At 34.8% G+C, this 16,796-nt stretch overlaps 1 protein-coding gene and 1 long non-coding RNA gene across 3 annotated transcripts; one reads left to right on the forward strand and one right to left on the reverse strand.

Annotated features, from left to right (window-relative positions):
* Positions 1–10,914: 10,914 nt before the first annotated feature.
* On the reverse strand, positions 10,915–12,254 carry LOC122055372. 2 transcript variants are annotated; one of them, XR_006132868.1, is made up of 2 exons: positions 11,571–12,254; positions 10,915–11,464 (listed from the first exon to the last, which is right to left on the reverse strand). XR_006132868.1 is itself a non-coding variant. In XM_042616789.1 (2 exons), the coding sequence occupies exons 1-2, from the start codon at positions 11,890–11,892 to the stop codon at positions 11,160–11,162; spliced, it is 408 nt and encodes a 135-aa protein (XP_042472723.1). In that variant the 5' UTR covers positions 11,893–12,251; the 3' UTR covers positions 10,915–11,159. The 2 variants fall into 2 exon arrangements, 1 of the variants encoding a protein (XP_042472723.1); XM_042616789.1 differs by having other exon boundaries at positions 10,915–11,245; positions 11,571–12,251.
* Positions 12,133–13,652, forward strand: LOC122055382. Its single transcript, XR_006132869.1, has 2 exons — positions 12,133–12,266; positions 13,486–13,652. It is a non-coding gene; the product is annotated as an uncharacterized LOC122055382 (long non-coding RNA).
* Positions 13,653–16,796: the final 3,144 nt, after the last annotated feature.

Here is a 16,796-nt window from a genome sequence, read left to right on the forward strand (position 1 = left end):
AATCGAGAAGTACTCGTAGTGGCCAACCTAAGAGCCTAGCATCCTTTAGTTGCGTGTCTCATTTGAAGGAAAAATTTCTACAAATTCACCATAGTTGAGGTTCACCGTGAATATTTTTAATTTATCCTGATGATCGATATAAAAATTCTATAAAACTGAAACATTATATTAGTCAATAATACTAACTAAATTTATCATAAGTTAGCACCATGTTTATGATGCTGATTTTTAAAACATAAACATAACAATGGTACAACTCTCATGTGATCCGATTCCATTGATAATATCAATTTATTCTATTAATAAAATTATATATGAGTTTTAATATTAAAAATCAAACTGAATTATCTCAAATAATTGAATGGGAGTCTTGCTCAAAATTTATTAATGAAGTTAAAGTGTTCAAAATTTTTAAAATATGTATACAAGAATTAAAAAGAATATTTAGTGCAATAATATTAATTTAATATAAATTTTAAGATTAAAGAATTTTAATGAAAATAATTAATAATTTTTATATTTTTATTAATTTATTTCATTTTTATTTTTTGTAATTGGATATTTAAAAATATTTTTAGTATTTTTATTAAAAGTTGTAAATTAAAAAAATAGATAAATTTTGAGGACTATCGAAGTTTAATGATCAATGTTTTTTTTTTAAAAAAATGAATTTTAGTTATCGATATTTTTTATATGAAATTAATATAATTAAGTTTCTATGTTCATCACCATCTCACATTAATATAATTACTCAATTAATTAGAATATGACATATTTATTAGAATGAGACAATAATCAATTCTCAACGGCTTATACTTTTAGAAAAAAATTTCTCCAACCTCTACTCAATTGGTAATCAACTATAAGTTAATATCACTATCTATCTTTCTTCACATAATCTGAAAAGGGATGAAGGAGACATGAGATAACGTAATTATTTTTTACTATAATTAACATGAGCTCTCGCAAAGATGAGATGCATAAATTAAGAAAGTTTAAATTTGTGAGGCACGGGATATCTCACGTAAACAAACAAACAAATAATAATAATAATAATAATAATAATAATAATAATATATTATTATTATTATTAATTATGTAGTTTTTGGGACAATAATGCACCTTCTAACTAATAAATAATAGATCTAAGATTTGAATATAAGATGCAACACATTTATTTCCTCTTTAATGAGAAACGGGTCTAGGAAATTGTCTAAATGGGTGTCTATGAATGTTTCCAAATTTACCTTAGTTGTTGGTGGGTGTTTATGAATATTTCCTAATTTACCTTAGTTGTTGGTGAAAAATTAACAGATCAATCTAGGATTAATTAATTCAAAGAATTGGATTTAGGATGGTGACTAAAAAAATAATTAATTAATTATATAACGCTAGTCACTTGGATAAGATCATGTGAATCATTCCCAATTTATTCTGGTCAATAAAAAAAAAATTTAAACTGAATCGGTTACTTCCAAAATTAGTATGTTATGGAATATCTGAATTATCAATAATAATATAATTAATTAATTAATAATTAATTTCAACTTAACCAAAGTAATGTCTGTCGTCTCATTTTAATTGTTTAATTACTTAATCAATTAATTAATAAGTAATTTTTGACGCCTCGGTTTGAATTTCAATGGCACAGGTAGGGATGGTAATAGATACATATGGGTAGAATTTTAATTATATCTTATCTATTCGTGTTTATTAAACTTTATACGTATTGGATATTTAATTTGCATTCACATCCTCGTATCCGTCAATGATCCCATCATCCCATTAGTATCTATAATTCTTTTATTTTTAATAAATAATAAATTATTTCTATAAATCTATATATATTTATTAAATTATTTAATTCTGGTTGTACTCGTTGCACTCCATCTATTGGTTGAGGATTTTCCATGGAACAACATATTATTATTATTATAATAATATATATATATATATATATATATAATTAATTTCCAATAATCCCTTAAATGGTTTCACTTGAATTAGGATATCTGTATACTACTAGAATAAGTATTCATGTATTGGTTTCCATGAACCTAGCTTATGATGGATTAATTCGGTGTGATAGTTGAGACATAGAATATTATTATCTATGATTTTGAAGTCGAAATTCAACATGTTCTAATATATCTTCTCTTATATTTTTCCACTTGTACTAATGACTATTAGTCATCTATAATTTATTTTTTTCCTATTAATTAGGGATAAATTGATATGGACAGTGGAACAACTTAATCATTTTTTTTTACTGCACATAATGAACTGACTCATCTTTATTTGAATAATTTTATATATTAAATTATCATTCCTTCAACAAATTATTTACACAATCTGTTTGTAAAATGGAAAGACAGTATAACAACATCTACCAGATTATATCATTTGAGATGATTTATTGGTGTGTACCAATCTTGATTAATTTGTACAAACATAAAACAACAAGCATATAGTATCAGATCGACCAGAACCTATGGGTAAATTGTTGAAGCAATTCTAATAATTTGTGCGATCATGTATTTTGATATTTAGGTAAAAGGTTTAAGTTAGATTCATCTTTATATTTATTTGATGTATATTTAAATTGTACAGGTTTATATGATACACAAATGACTCAACTTGATGGCTTCGGGTCCAATGAAAGATGGAGCATCCGAGGGACCATGGACAAGACAACAAGGATAAGAGCCGAGGGAAACACACTTCGAGACATACACAAAGGATGACATTGAGACGAGCCACGGGTTTGGATGCATCCGAGGGACGAGAGCTAAAGAAAGTAGACTTGAAAGCAAAAGGTCAAAGCTGCAAGGAAAAGTCAAATGAATCGTAAGGGTGCGGGTCCGAGTGCTGAGAGACTGTACTCGGGGTACCAGTCGACTGATGAAAATAGCAGTCGACTGGGAATGAACAAAATACTTCTATTTGCTAGACCAATGTGGAGCAATCGACTGGTACTTTCATCAGTTGACTAGTATCGAGTCGTTGGGTTGTAACGGTCGAATCTCCACGGAGGACAGTCGATTCGTACTTTTACCAGTCGACTAATAGGCAAGATTTTCCAACCCGTAGCCTATATAACCAAGCCTTGGGAGCTTGGTTAAGGTTAACGAAATTAGTGGTGGTTAACCCTAATTAGTAGTCATAAGTGTTGAACTTGTTCTTTGTGTCCAAAAGATCTTGGTTGGTATTGTGGTAAGGTTTCTCCATCCACAAGGAGTTTCTTGAGTAGTCGGATCCACCGACGGATAGGGATCGTCCACCTTATGGATAGCCGTGGAGTAGGAGTCTTATCTCCAAACCACGTAAATCAGCATGTAGCGGTTTGCTTGTTCTTGTCTTTATTATCTGTAGCTTTTGTATTCATATTTGTATTTATTTTTATATTATTTCGTTGCACAACTAATGAATACATAGGAAGTGATTGATTTAGGGTATCTGACTATTCAACCACTTTCTAACTAATCAGATCCCCTGCCCAAATGACCAAGTATTATAATTTTTGAACAATCTTATAAAATGCACATGCAAAAATGGAGTAGCTAATAGACAAACATGCTTAAGAAAGAAAATTTAAACCAGGAGATTGGGTTTTATTAATGCTTCAAAGTTTTAATTTATTTTTTAGTTGGACTATTCAATTTATATCGATCAATTTTAGAGAGGATTTCACTTTACAAAAGTTTGTCATCCGTTGTTATAGTAAATCAAGAAGCACACATAGTAGATAATCCATCAATTTAACATTCTTTGATCAATCGTAATATGTTAATCCATCGAAACTGGGACTTGATATTTAAAGTCCTGAGAAATCGAGAAGTTGTTCTGTCACTGTATCATTACCCCGTGAGTAACTTAGTTTTAATTCTTTTTTTAATAATATTAGGTATTCAGTTCTTCAAATCAATTAATCTTGGAATGATTGATCTGGCACCTACAAAAGTTTTCCATTAGTCATCAGGATAAATTAAAAAACGCTCGTGAAGACTTATTCAGATGACCAATATTCTTAGGCTCACTTCTTATCAGAGAAAAATCTCCTACAATATGTCACAACGAAGATTCAAACGTTAAATCCCTTTAGTATCTATTTAATAGCCTAACCCTTGCACATTACTTTGATAACTTTAATTCATACTTCAACCTCTATGAGATTGTCATAAAATTTTTATGAGTTTTATAAGGTGCTAAGCATTGGATCTATTATTTGTCGGTTCGAGTTTCAATCTATAATACACGGTTGGAGTTTCAATCTATAATACACTGTATATGTCATGTTTCTTATTAAAAAAAAAAATCGGTGACACATTAATCTTAAATTTTAACTTCAATGGCTCACTAAGGACCGCTAAGGTAACAAATCTATCTTTTTTTACTTCAATGATTCAATGCTATTATAAAAAAAATACTTATAAAAAAAAATCAATTTACAATCGAATTATTATAATTAATTCAATAAGACAATTCACCTGATATACAATATGGGAGTCATACTATCATATAGATGGGATTCGCCATCCCAACGGCTCTATACGGTTGGTCCAACGATGTGGAGGACTTTTTTTTCTTGATAAATCAAACCCTTACCTTATAATAAAAACTCCGCTCCGTACTAATCAACTCAACCTCACCCTAGGACATAATAGGGAAGTCATATGATACATACAATTCAAGATTTTTTTTTTAAAATGGAAGTCATATCATACATATAATTGAAGAAAGATTTTTCAAATTTATTATTGAATAACAAAATTATTTCGAAGGGCATGGAATGATGCCATCCCTTAATAAAAGTATTAAAACAAGCTCTTTAAAATATTATATTTTATATTTATTTATTTATTTATTTATTTTAAATAGATTTATATTTATTTTTTCTTTTTAAATGGTTAGTTTTGCAGAATTGTTTTTGTTTGTCCGTTAGAATAGACCGTTGCTAATTTTTCTATTAAAAAAGGCATCTTGGTGTCCATATATAAAATTTGATGTCCGTGAGATTATGGTGCCACGGTAAGATATTTAGGTTATTATTTAGATATTTATTGTTCGATCCTTAGGTATGACATATTGTAAAATTTTTTTTCTCCAAATGGAGATTGCAATTAAAGGATGTTGGATTTCTGAGATGGCCGCCACGTGCACTTCTCGATTTACCCTGATGGTCGATGAAAAACTTCCGTGGGACCGAATAGATTATCCCCAGATATACTTAATGAGACTAATTAGAATTAATGACTAACTAGGATTATCATATATATATATAATAATAATATGTTGTATAACTTTTACTTACGCTCCCTACGTAACCGCCACTGTAGCAATCCCAATCAATGTTTTTATTTCAAACACCGACCCTCACCGTTACTGAGACTACCCTAGATGCCCCTCTCCGCAAACTAGGTTTTCCTCTCAACATCATCCTTCTTCGTTGCTGCCACCGTCCTGGAGCAACTAGCATACTAGGATTTCCTTAAGACGTCGTCCAACTCTGTCCCTGTGAAATCTTTCAAATTAAGATACAAGGAAAAGCTTGCTCATCGAAATTGGAAATTGGAATGAACACTTTATTGTAACCTATATATTTATATGTACACTTTATTTTAATCTAACGAAACAGCATGCTCATGGAAATTGGAATGGACCAAGAATAACAACAATACGACGAATTTTGTAGAGAATTTTGTAACGAGACAGCGGCTATTGTTTGTGTTTTGAGGCATTACTAACTTATACTAATGATTGACACTGTTTACTAGAATGAACAATAAGTCAATTATAACTATTTTGTTTCTTTGCTCATATTTTCCTAGAGACAACAGATTACTTATGTTTCGTACAATATAAATCATGAAGTATGTCAACCATTTTTGGGGTTCTGTAATTTGGACCATTCAGATAACCATAATCTCATCTATGGTGAACTTGAAGTTTGCCTACCTCATCAAAGGTGTGAAACACCATCCTCTTTGTTAGCAATATTTCATCCATTTGTGTTCCATCAATTCGTGGTTGGCTTAGTTGGAGGAGAATGCACATAAATTCTTTGTCAGTGACATTAAAACTGAAGCCTCTATCGATGCCATCCCCTTCCCTTGTTTCATAAACCTAAAATTGAAGGAATCATCCTTGTGCAAAGTTTGTAAATACTGTGTGCCAATGCACACGAGTGAAATAGAATAAAGTTTAATTTCTTCTATAGTTCCATATTTTCTTGGCAAATCAACTGTCCAAAAAAATTTATCTCACAAAAAGAATCATTTTGTGAACAGTAAAATGAAGGTGATTTCTAGTAAAATACATCATGAGATATAATCTTAGGGGGCGTTTGATTTAGAGGAATAGGAGTGGGGAATGGGAATGAGAATCATTGATTGTCATTGTTAATATTTGGATTATAGGAATAGGAATACAAATAAGGGAATGAATCCTTGAAATTGGGTAATAACTCATTCCCATATACCTCCCCTTCAATGAGTCATTACCCTATTTTCATCAATTAAAATATTCTCTTATTCCAAAAATACCCTTGACCTAAAACTAAAATTTTCTCCCTTAATATCAAATATCAAAATATATTTATTTATTTTTTCTTTCATATCACTTCTCTCTCCTTATTCTCTCTCATCACACTTTCTCTCTCATCATTTTATCACACACTTTCTCTCTCATCATATATAAGGTGATTTCTTATATCTCTATCTGATTAGTAAAATGTTTCCTAAGATATAATCTTAGTAAAATGTTGATATATGGTCTGACTAGTTCAACCCAATCATAGTCTTTTTTTTTATATTATTTTTTCCAAGAATCTAGTGCAAGTACTAAAATTACCACCACTTCTCACTTTTTCAGAGATCATGCTTTAGTACTAAAATGATACATTTTGATGTCACATTACTGCCATATGACAATATTGTTTTATGTCTATTTGATTTAGTATGTTTTTGTGGCTATATTATTATATGCAGAGCTTCACTTCATCTGACATTCCCAGTAATGGAAGAAAATAACGATGAGACCCAAATATATATTCCCCAAGTTGCAGATGATCGAAAGTCAAAAATTGGAATGAAATTCTCATCACTAGAGGAGACATTTTCATTCTATAACCAATATACACGAGAAGCCGGATTTAGTGCTAGGCTAAACAATAGCAAGAAAAATAAGATGACAAATGAAGTTGTCTAGAAACCATTTGTATGTTTCAAAAAAGGGCATACAGATCAAATGCGGTGGAATAATCAAGCAAAAGGTGATCAATAGACAAGGAAAAGAGCACGTGGCGAAGTTAGAACTGGTTGTCAGTCAAAGATTTCACTTGTCAAGGAATAAACTGGATCTAATTGGGTTGTCAAAAACATCATGGAAAGTCATAATCATCCACTCTCGACTCCTTCAAAGGTATATTTGCTACGCTCACATCGTAATGTTTCGGTAGCAAAGAAAGCATTGACTCAACAATTTTCAGAGGCTAATGTGCCAACTTGTCAACAAATGCGATTATTAGAGATAGAGTATGGAGGTCCTGAGAGGGTGGGTTGCACAGAAAGAGATATTAGAAATTTTGAGAAAGAACTAAGGGATGAACAAAAGGGTATCGATGCTGAAACACTAATTGAGTTATTTACATCTGAGAAAGAGAAGAATCCAGTTTTTTTTTTAATATGAGACTGATTCAGATAATAGATTTAGCAGGTGTTTTTGGACAGATCATATATCAAGGATGACATACAATGTATTGGTGATGTAGTTGTATTTGATATGACATATAATGCCAACAAATATAGGTTGATTTTTGCACCATTTGTAGGAGTTAACCATCATCATCAGACAATTGTTTTTGGTTGCGTCTTTATAAGTGATGAGAAAACTGAGTCTTTTGTTTGACTGCTTAACAAGTTCATAGAAGCAATGTCTAAAGGTGCACCAAACATGATCATCACTGATCAGGATCCTGCTATGACGAAAGACATTGCCCAAGTTTTCCCTCAAACAATGCATCAATATTGTTTGTGGCATATACTGAATAAATTCCCAGATAAATTACACCCTTTGACTTTTCGTGACTACTATCAAAGTATCAAAAATGTCATTGGAAATTCTACAACACCTGATGAATTTGAGAATTCATGGAAAGAGATTATCAAATGTGCTAACTTAGAGAAAAATGGTTGGTTGTCATTGATGTATGAATTACGACGCAAGTGGGTGCCAACATATTTTAGCCATGTATTTTGTGCTGGAATGTCAAGTAGTAAGAGATCTGAAGGCTCACATGTATTTTTCAAGAGATATGTCTCAAATAAGAATTCATTGATGGATTTTATCACTCGTTTCAATAGGGCACTGAGACATCAAAGACACGATGAGTTAGTTGCTGACCATATTGATATGAATGAGCATCCCAGAATTAAGACAAACTGGCCAAAGGAAACTCAAATGGTTAAGAAGTACACGAAAAAGAAATGGATGAAGTTTCAAAGTGAAATGACTGAAATTCATGGTTATTATGTCCAACAAGGATCTATAGGAGTTGAGTCAGTGGTTTACCATCCGATGAATTTTCAAAATTGTTCTTTCTCCAAACCAAGGGTCCTCACGCATGACAAACAGAGGGACTACATATCGTGTAGCTGTAGGAAATTTGAGTTCGATGGCATTCTATGCAGGCACATGTTAGCTTTTTTCGTATCAACCAAGTGTTTCATCTACCTGATAAGTATATACTCAAACGATGGACACAAGATGCAAAGGTTAAAGCAATATATTCATTGGGGGAGAAAATTTTCATCAATGCTCCAGAAAGGATTTTAATGTCAAGACACTCGAGGTTATCCAATAAAGTTTCGATATTAATTGATGATGCATCTTTGACTGATGAGGAAACAAACTTTTTGGATGAACAATTTGATTTTATCTACACAAAATTCAAGAGATAAACATTAGTAAAAAAACATGTGACAATAGAAGTCAAAGGAGTAAATCCATGGATGAGACTCTTGTTATTATTGATCCATCTTTAGTAAGAACAAAGGGATGTAGGAAGAGATTGAAATCATCAAAGGAGAAGTCAACCTCAAAGTCCCGGTTATGTCATGGATGCGGGCATCGAGGTGTGTCACATGACAAGCGCAACTGTCCAATTTTACAGCAAGGGTATGTGTCGATTAATTTTGTATTTGTATGATAATTTTATTTGCAAAGAAATTCTCTAATACAATTTATAAATATGATGATATGTCTTGCCAGATCAACTATAGATAATCATCATAATAGCGATAACGATACATATGAAGAAGAATTGGCAGATATCGATGGTACTATCAAAGTTTTATTAAATTATAGTAGTTGATTGATTGAGGAATTGAAGTTAATAATTGCTTTTATTATTGCAGGTTCTAACAATATGCGCTAGGATGAATGAAGGTTTTTAAAAACAACAACAAATCACCCTGTAAGTAATTTATCCTACAACTCTACTTATGCTTGTTAAACTACATAGTTGCTTGTGCTTGACATTTGAGCTGCTTTTATTCTGTATCAAGAAAGTGCTTGGATTATTACATTTTCCAAAATTACTTCACCTAGTGTTTTTCTACCCTTTTATGTGAAGTCTCCAAATTTCGAACTCCACTTGTTATATAACATGATTCCTTTTATAAAACTAGTGTTTCATGTTCCTTCTTAACAATCATTTTATTTCATTTCACAGGAATCAAGATTTGCATCTGGGTTGACGATTGCATCAACTTCACTTTCAGTTGTAATATGAAATTCCTTTGCAAACATGTTTGGTGCCTAGATTTGTCACTTAGATATACTAAAAAGCGACTCATGAATATTGCGGTTTACATATTTGGATTAAACATTTTCTTCTATAGATGATGTATCGTGCTCTTTCATATTATTTTTTTGTTGAAGTTTTAGATGACTTGTCATGCTTCTAAATTATATTTGCATAGTTTAAAAAGTAAAATATTGTTTTAGAGGTCTATGAGTATGTGATTCGAATTTATTTAGTAAATAAATACTGTGTTATCCAAATTTATTCAGTAGATAAATATCAAATAATGTCTGGATATTTAAATCAAATTTATTATATAGCGAACAATAATAACAGAAATTGTTTAAATGATTCACTATTATAATTTTATATGAACATACACCCGATATAATTTTTTTTTTACATAAAGAATATTTCATCGAAGGTTTAGATGAATCATGTGACGTGCTTCAGTGCCATCGATTAGGTCCTCAATTGCATGATTTTATTGAAAAGTTACATCCTAAGGGTCTCGAGGGACTCTGCCAAGTTTGTTGATCCAAGTTACCAAAAAATACATCTTTTTCAATCAATCTACTAAAGATCATATAGCATTTTCTAGGTTACCACTACTTGTGTACATGTCAACCATAGAATGAAAGAATCACCAGCTAGATCATTCTTCAAAATATGAGCATGAACTTGGGATCCACAACTGCTATGTCTCATGCTAGTGCAGGATCTTAACATACTGATGTATGTATAACTGGAAGGAACGATTTTCTTTGTTAGCATGTGTCTGAAGATTCTTAGCCCTTTATCACAGGCATTCCCATTGTGAAATCCAGAGGAAGACAATTCCAAGATATAGTGTTGTGGTCCAACATAGTGTCAAACATCACACACTCATCTCCTACAGCCATATTCTTCATGTACATGTTTAATATAGCATTGCCAACTTCTATTCCTGTTTCAAATCCATTTTTCAAAATGGATGCATGAAGACTTGCACATAGAGCTAGATCGCCTAACTCAGAAGCAGCACTTGCAACACTCGCAAGAGTACGATGATTTGCTTTGGCTCCTACGCTCTCCATAGTTCTAAACAATTCGACTGCCCCAGTGTTCAATCCTAGCTGAGTAAAGCATGATATAATCGCACTCCAGACAATAATATCAGGATCAATAGTTCTAATGAAGACCTTATGAGCTTACATAGACAAACCATATTTGGCGTACATATCCACTGGACTACTACTTAAGAACCCATCTTGTTCCAACCCACTCTTGATCACAAAACAATGAATTGACAGACCTCGTCTAACAATCCCGTGCAACTGCTGCCCGAAATCCAAGTCTCCACAAACTGAATAAGATTTCAGACAGGAGGCAAGAGCAACAGCGTTTGGCGAGCTCCATCCGTCACCATCTCGCAGAACAATATCAAGGATTCTTCCGCACGATCTGTACATGCATACGCTGACATGAGGGTCGTCCACGAGACATTATCGCGCTGAGGCATTTTGTCGAACAACGATCGAGCGGCTTCCAAGCAACCGCATTGTGAATACAGACGAAGCAATCATTTCAACATATACGCATCGACGTCGAATTCGAACCTCATCAAGCGTCTGGTATGGGCTTCCCATGGGTGAGGGATCTACTCGAGGTGAGGGTCGACGTCTGATGTTGGTGGCGGCGGCAACGTCGAGAGAGGAAAGAAAACCAAAAGACTCTGCTTGTGAAAAAAATAAAAATAAAAATAAAAAAAGATGGCACTGGGTCTCACCCGGCAGGCAGCTCCGAAGGATGGCGGCAACCCAGAAGGATGGCGGCGGCAACGTCGAGAGGAGGACAGATCCTCTGGTTCGCGTCGAGAGGGGCGGATCTTCTGGACTCATTTTTCCTGGTCCACCCCTGGACCCCTCACGTGACAAACATGTACACGCGCCAACGCCAAAAGCCCTAGCCTCTTGAACTCTCCTCCCTCCACCGTCGCCTGCGGCCTCCCCCTCCCTCCGAGGTTGTCGACCTCCAACAGCCTCCTTCCAACGCCGCCTCCGCACAAAAGGCCTACCCTCTCGACATCCAACGCCCCCTCCCTCCGACATTGCTGACCTCTAGCGGCCTCCTTCCAGTGCCGCCTCCGCACAAAAGCCCTAGCCTCTCAGCATCCAACGCCGCCTCTCTCTCTCGCTATCTCCTTCGTCGCCTGCGACCTCCCTCTCCCTCCTACGTTGTGTCCCTCCAGCAGCCATCGCGGGCTGACCTTCCGCGGCGTCCTTCCAGCGCCGCCTCTGCACAAAAGCCCTAGCCTCTAGACATCCAGCGTCGCCTCCCTCTCCCGCTGCCTCCCTCGTCGCCTGCGGCCTCCCTCTAGCGCCATCTACCTCCCGCGACGTCCCTCGAAACTAGTACATTTCTTCAATTCACTCAAGAGATGCTCAATAGAGGATTAGCTAGGCTATCAGAGAAATAATCTACGGTAATGAGATTAGTAGGCAGCAATAATACGCTTTACCTTTTTGACTTGAATAATGGATGGCTAATGTCAATAATCGTTTATGACAAAATTATGAACAAGATATAACTAATCTTAATCACTGATCAGACTAGGTTCTCTTCAAATCCACCCCAATCAATTTTGATCTCCCATGTTGAAGTTGAACCACATTGGAGCATTTTGACTCAGTGGGAAGTAATTATTGTAATAATTCAATTTTAATATTGTTGAAAAGGTGCATCAATTGCCATAACACTCATGCTACCTTCATCTATTGATGAATTATGATACGTTTTTTTAGATTGTGCTCTGTCAAGCCTGATTGTTAGTTAAACTTGGTGCAAAGGTAAGGTCATGGATTATCTTAACCTAAAGGTTTTTAGTGGCTAGAAAGATCACTGTATTTGGTTGTACTTTATTTTCACCTGATGAGGGAGCAACACTTACATGATATTTGTATTAGGCTTGAAAAAATGGTACACTTAAATGGCTGAAGTATTGTGATTGATGAATCATTGTCATCAAGTCATGTTTGTCACAATTATAGTTTAAAATCTCATTTTGTGCTTGATGGCATGGTCAAAACATATTGTTCTACTATATATTAATTGTCATAAACAATCTCTCCTCTCTAGTGTTACCTACTTCAATACGTGTTAAGAAGAATATGAATTTAAGTTTTTTTTTTTTGTAGTTTGTTTCTCTAAAATTGATTATTTAATTTGTTGTAGTCTTTTTTTATAAATAAAAGTAAAATAGCTAAGTAGAAGAAGATTATTGGAGTAAAAGTTATATAAATTTATTTTGTCATTCATTGAAGTAAACAACTCATCTAAATTCATCTTGGTGTATTTTGATGTCTGCTGTTATGTGTCGGCATAATATGGTGTGGATTGAAAATTTGGCATGGAACAATCCTTTAAATATTGGTCCCAACTATCTAGGTTGGCAAAGATACTGATTGTGATGGTACAGATAACTATTTAATCAATTTGATGTTTTTATTCTATGATCTTTACTTTTCATCCTAAAAGGCAAATGTTGCTTTTACTGATCAATCTGTTTTTTTTATCTACAAGAGACTCATCGTATGCTGATTAATCTGTTTGTTGTTTTGAATTGTTTTCATTTTTTTGAACATCTTCTGTTGGCATATGCTTGTGTACATTCACTAACTTGTGCTCTTTTGAGTTGTATGCAGCCTGGCTATGAGCGGCTTTGTTGCCTCTGATGCATACAAACACGTGATCACAATTTCGCAACGACATGCGTTTGCAGGGTTCCAAAACACCTGAGGGAAGAAAAAGTGATAGAATGCGTCCACTGTGGTTGCAGGGGTTGTGCAAGTGGAGACTAAAACTTGAGGGGAAAAGTGTGAGAATTTGCCCATTATGGTTGCAGCGACCTTTGTTTAATTACTCATGTTCTCATGTCAAGTAATCTGCTGATAACGTGGTCTGAATTATGGATTCTATTTGTGTGAGCTTAAACTAAGTGCACAGCTACATGTTAAAACAGTTTATTCCCATTCTTGGGATACCTAAGATTGTGTTTGATGAAATCTAGCTTCGTTCCATCCAATCAACGTAAGAAAATTTATAAACAGGTTTCAAGTTCCCACTATTCTTGATGTTATTGGTGGCCTTCCACAATTTCATGTAGTTGTTTCTTCTTGCCTTTACTTATCAAGTTCCTTGACTCTCGATAGCGTGTACAGATTTTTTTTTTTTTTTTTGTGTTGGTACATTAACTCAAAAATTAATAATATTATGTGCTTTGTTTTTGTGGTTTTACTCTAAATTGATATCGAGATATGGAATCAACATGTAAATTTGAGCTCGATAGCAAGTAATGTAAGCTAAATTACTTGCTAAAGTTGGCACCTTGTTATAGTTTTGAAGGAACATGAGAGATTAGCACTTTTTGTGATCTAGAAAACTAAGGATATGCTAACAGAAGATTCAAAACTGGGAATCCAATATTTTCAAGGATATGCCAACAGAAGATTCAAAACTGGGAATCTTCTCAATGGCTAATGTTACTGATCTCATATATCGATCCATTTGTCTTGGCGAGTGAATGGAGGTTGAAAAACAGAGTGTCTCAGCTAAACCAACTGTAACGATGCACACAGATGAGAATACTTAAAGAGTAAATGGCATATGTTACAATGAATACAAATAGGATAAGTTACCAAATCATGAAATGTATAGCCATAGAGTTAGCAAATTAAAGCAACTAAGAGAAGCTTCTCAGGAGCTAATGATACTGATCTCATACATCGATCCATTAGGTTTGTGCAGAACATTAGTTGGCGAGTGAGTTGAGGTTGAGGAACGGAGTGCTTCAGCTAGTGGACCACCTATAGTTGCCGCTCCATGGCTAACCCATCCAGATCCCTTGTTGCTAGGTTGGGCTAACTGTTCTACTTCAAGGCCATTGTTGTTATTTTCTCTTGGTTGCTCAGGATTTCCAGTGGACAGTTTCAAAGAGAAATCCGATGAATGATTCCCAAGGACTGAAATAGAGAGGTGAGTAGTTGAAGCAGGATGGATGGCGTAGTTGATGCTATCATCGTTCTCTCGCTGAGACTTTGCCATTCGTCTAAGAACCTCTGGAGCACATAGCCTTCAGGTTTATTGTCTGGAAGATCGTCGAGGTAGAAGTTTGGGCAATTGCCTTGAAGATTTTTTTCAACAGTTTGTATGCCTGATTGTCTGCAAGCAATTGAAGGGAAATTTTTGTATTTGCAAAAGATTATAATGGCATACAAAGATGAGTATTGTGTTATCTAAAGATCTAACATGCTGACCAGTCTTGGGGAAAAAAAAAAGAAAAGCTAAGAACACACAGCTGTTGAACATAAATTGGAGAATCAGTTGGATTGTAAAATGTGATAGTAAAATGTGCTAAGCAATTGCTTAATCCCGAAACATCCTTAAGTTTGTGTAACTCTTAACTAATTTCAAACAATCTAAATGCAGAGCTCGAAAAGGTTTGTCAATTCTTAGGACAGGATTGAAACACTAGTTGTCTGAGTAACAAAATCTACAAGGCATATACTTGTTCTGGCATGCCATGAAAAAATTCTAGTGAAGTTTATGTTGTTCCCGGTATCTCCCGGAGTGCGCAAATTGATACTGATCGTCGAGGCTAGTGTTCAACACTATCTCCGTAAACGATATTGCTCCGTTACGGTGCTAACAGATAGTAGCAATTCGTTCCCAAGATACAACGACAAACGTCTCGAAATCGTAGCACTCCGAATTCCGAGACCAGCGAACCTTCTCGTAGGCTTTTTGGACTCTTAAATGCACAAGATGATATGAATGCTCAAGAGAGAGTAGAATAGATGAATTCGATGGTTCGATTGATATTTTCAGCATCTGGAGGGTTCTATTTATACCAAATGAAGAGGTTGAATGCCTTTTTGGATGAGAGGATGTGTTCTTTGGGCTGGATCGATCTGGATCGTCCATTCTGAAGAGTTATAACCCTTCACATATCCCACTTTAATCTCATCCATCAGATCTGAAGAGTTGTGATCCTCAGATCTCGCCTATTGTCATCAGCCATCGGATCTGGATCTATTGATCCATTCGATCTGACGCTTCAAAGTGCGCCTACAAAGCGCCCATTGCGCCCATTGCGCACGTGCGCACGTGGCGGGTGGCGGGCTCACAGGTGCGAGCACCTGCTCGCCCCTGAGAAGAGTGCACCTGGTCTTTTTTCTGAGTTAACTCCATTAACACAGCATCATTAATAAGCAAAGAATGCACATCGAAAATTTCCGATGTGGGACTATTCTCCCATGCATTTCCTTATATATATCATTAATGAATAATTAATGTTTATTTGGGCCGACATTAAACAATTAATTTCTCATTCACCTTTAATCGGTTTTGAGCAAATTAATAGTCTAAATTTATCTACTTGAAACGTAGATTTCAATTTTGAAGTCAATTATGACTTTTATCTATTGATGGCATTCCGATTTTTCCATAAAACCGTATTGATCCATTAGGGCCCCAATATCCAACAATCCCCCACATGAATGGAAATTAATGCAATACGTGTATGCATGCTGACACTTTACAAGAGTCTAATCGATAAGTCACTGTATCGGGAGAGGTAGCTTGTGGCTTTGAACCTTCCGTAGTTGAATGCTATCGAGTATACTAGGTTGTGCAGTGAACGTGATGTCTTGAACTGCTCAGCTGTTGGTGTATACTAAGACAATAACACCCACACAGGGACCTATCTCACCTACTTTAGGTTCTCATGGTTGGTTCCGTTTCGGCCATGGACATCATCTTGGATTCATGAGTGTTTTATTGAAGTGACCTGTCTTCCCACTCATATAGGTGACACTTCTATCAGGAGTATCCTACCATACTCCACCTTATAAGGTATAGAAGTCACTAAAAGAATAAGCTTTACCTCACTACATGAGGTAGGACAGCACAAATTCATCCTAGGATTGGGATAGAGATAAAATATCTCATGTGCTGT

The sequence above is a fragment of the Zingiber officinale genome, chromosome 1B (genome assembly GCF_018446385.1).
Source record: "Zingiber officinale cultivar Zhangliang chromosome 1B, Zo_v1.1, whole genome shotgun sequence".
Taxonomy (NCBI): domain Eukaryota; kingdom Viridiplantae; phylum Streptophyta; class Magnoliopsida; order Zingiberales; family Zingiberaceae; genus Zingiber; species Zingiber officinale.

What these genes read in the sequence shown, in the direction of transcription:
- LOC122055372 (XM_042616789.1), bottom strand. Translation starts at nt 11,892, where the DNA reads ATGTCGGAGGGAGGGGGCGTTGGATGTCGAGAGGGTAGGCCTTTTGTG. An exon ending in CCTTCGGAGCTGCCTGCCGG is followed by an intron (nt 11,246 to 11,570) that starts GTGAGACCCAGT and finishes ATGCATGTACAG; the next exon opens with ATCGTGCGGAAGAATCCTTG.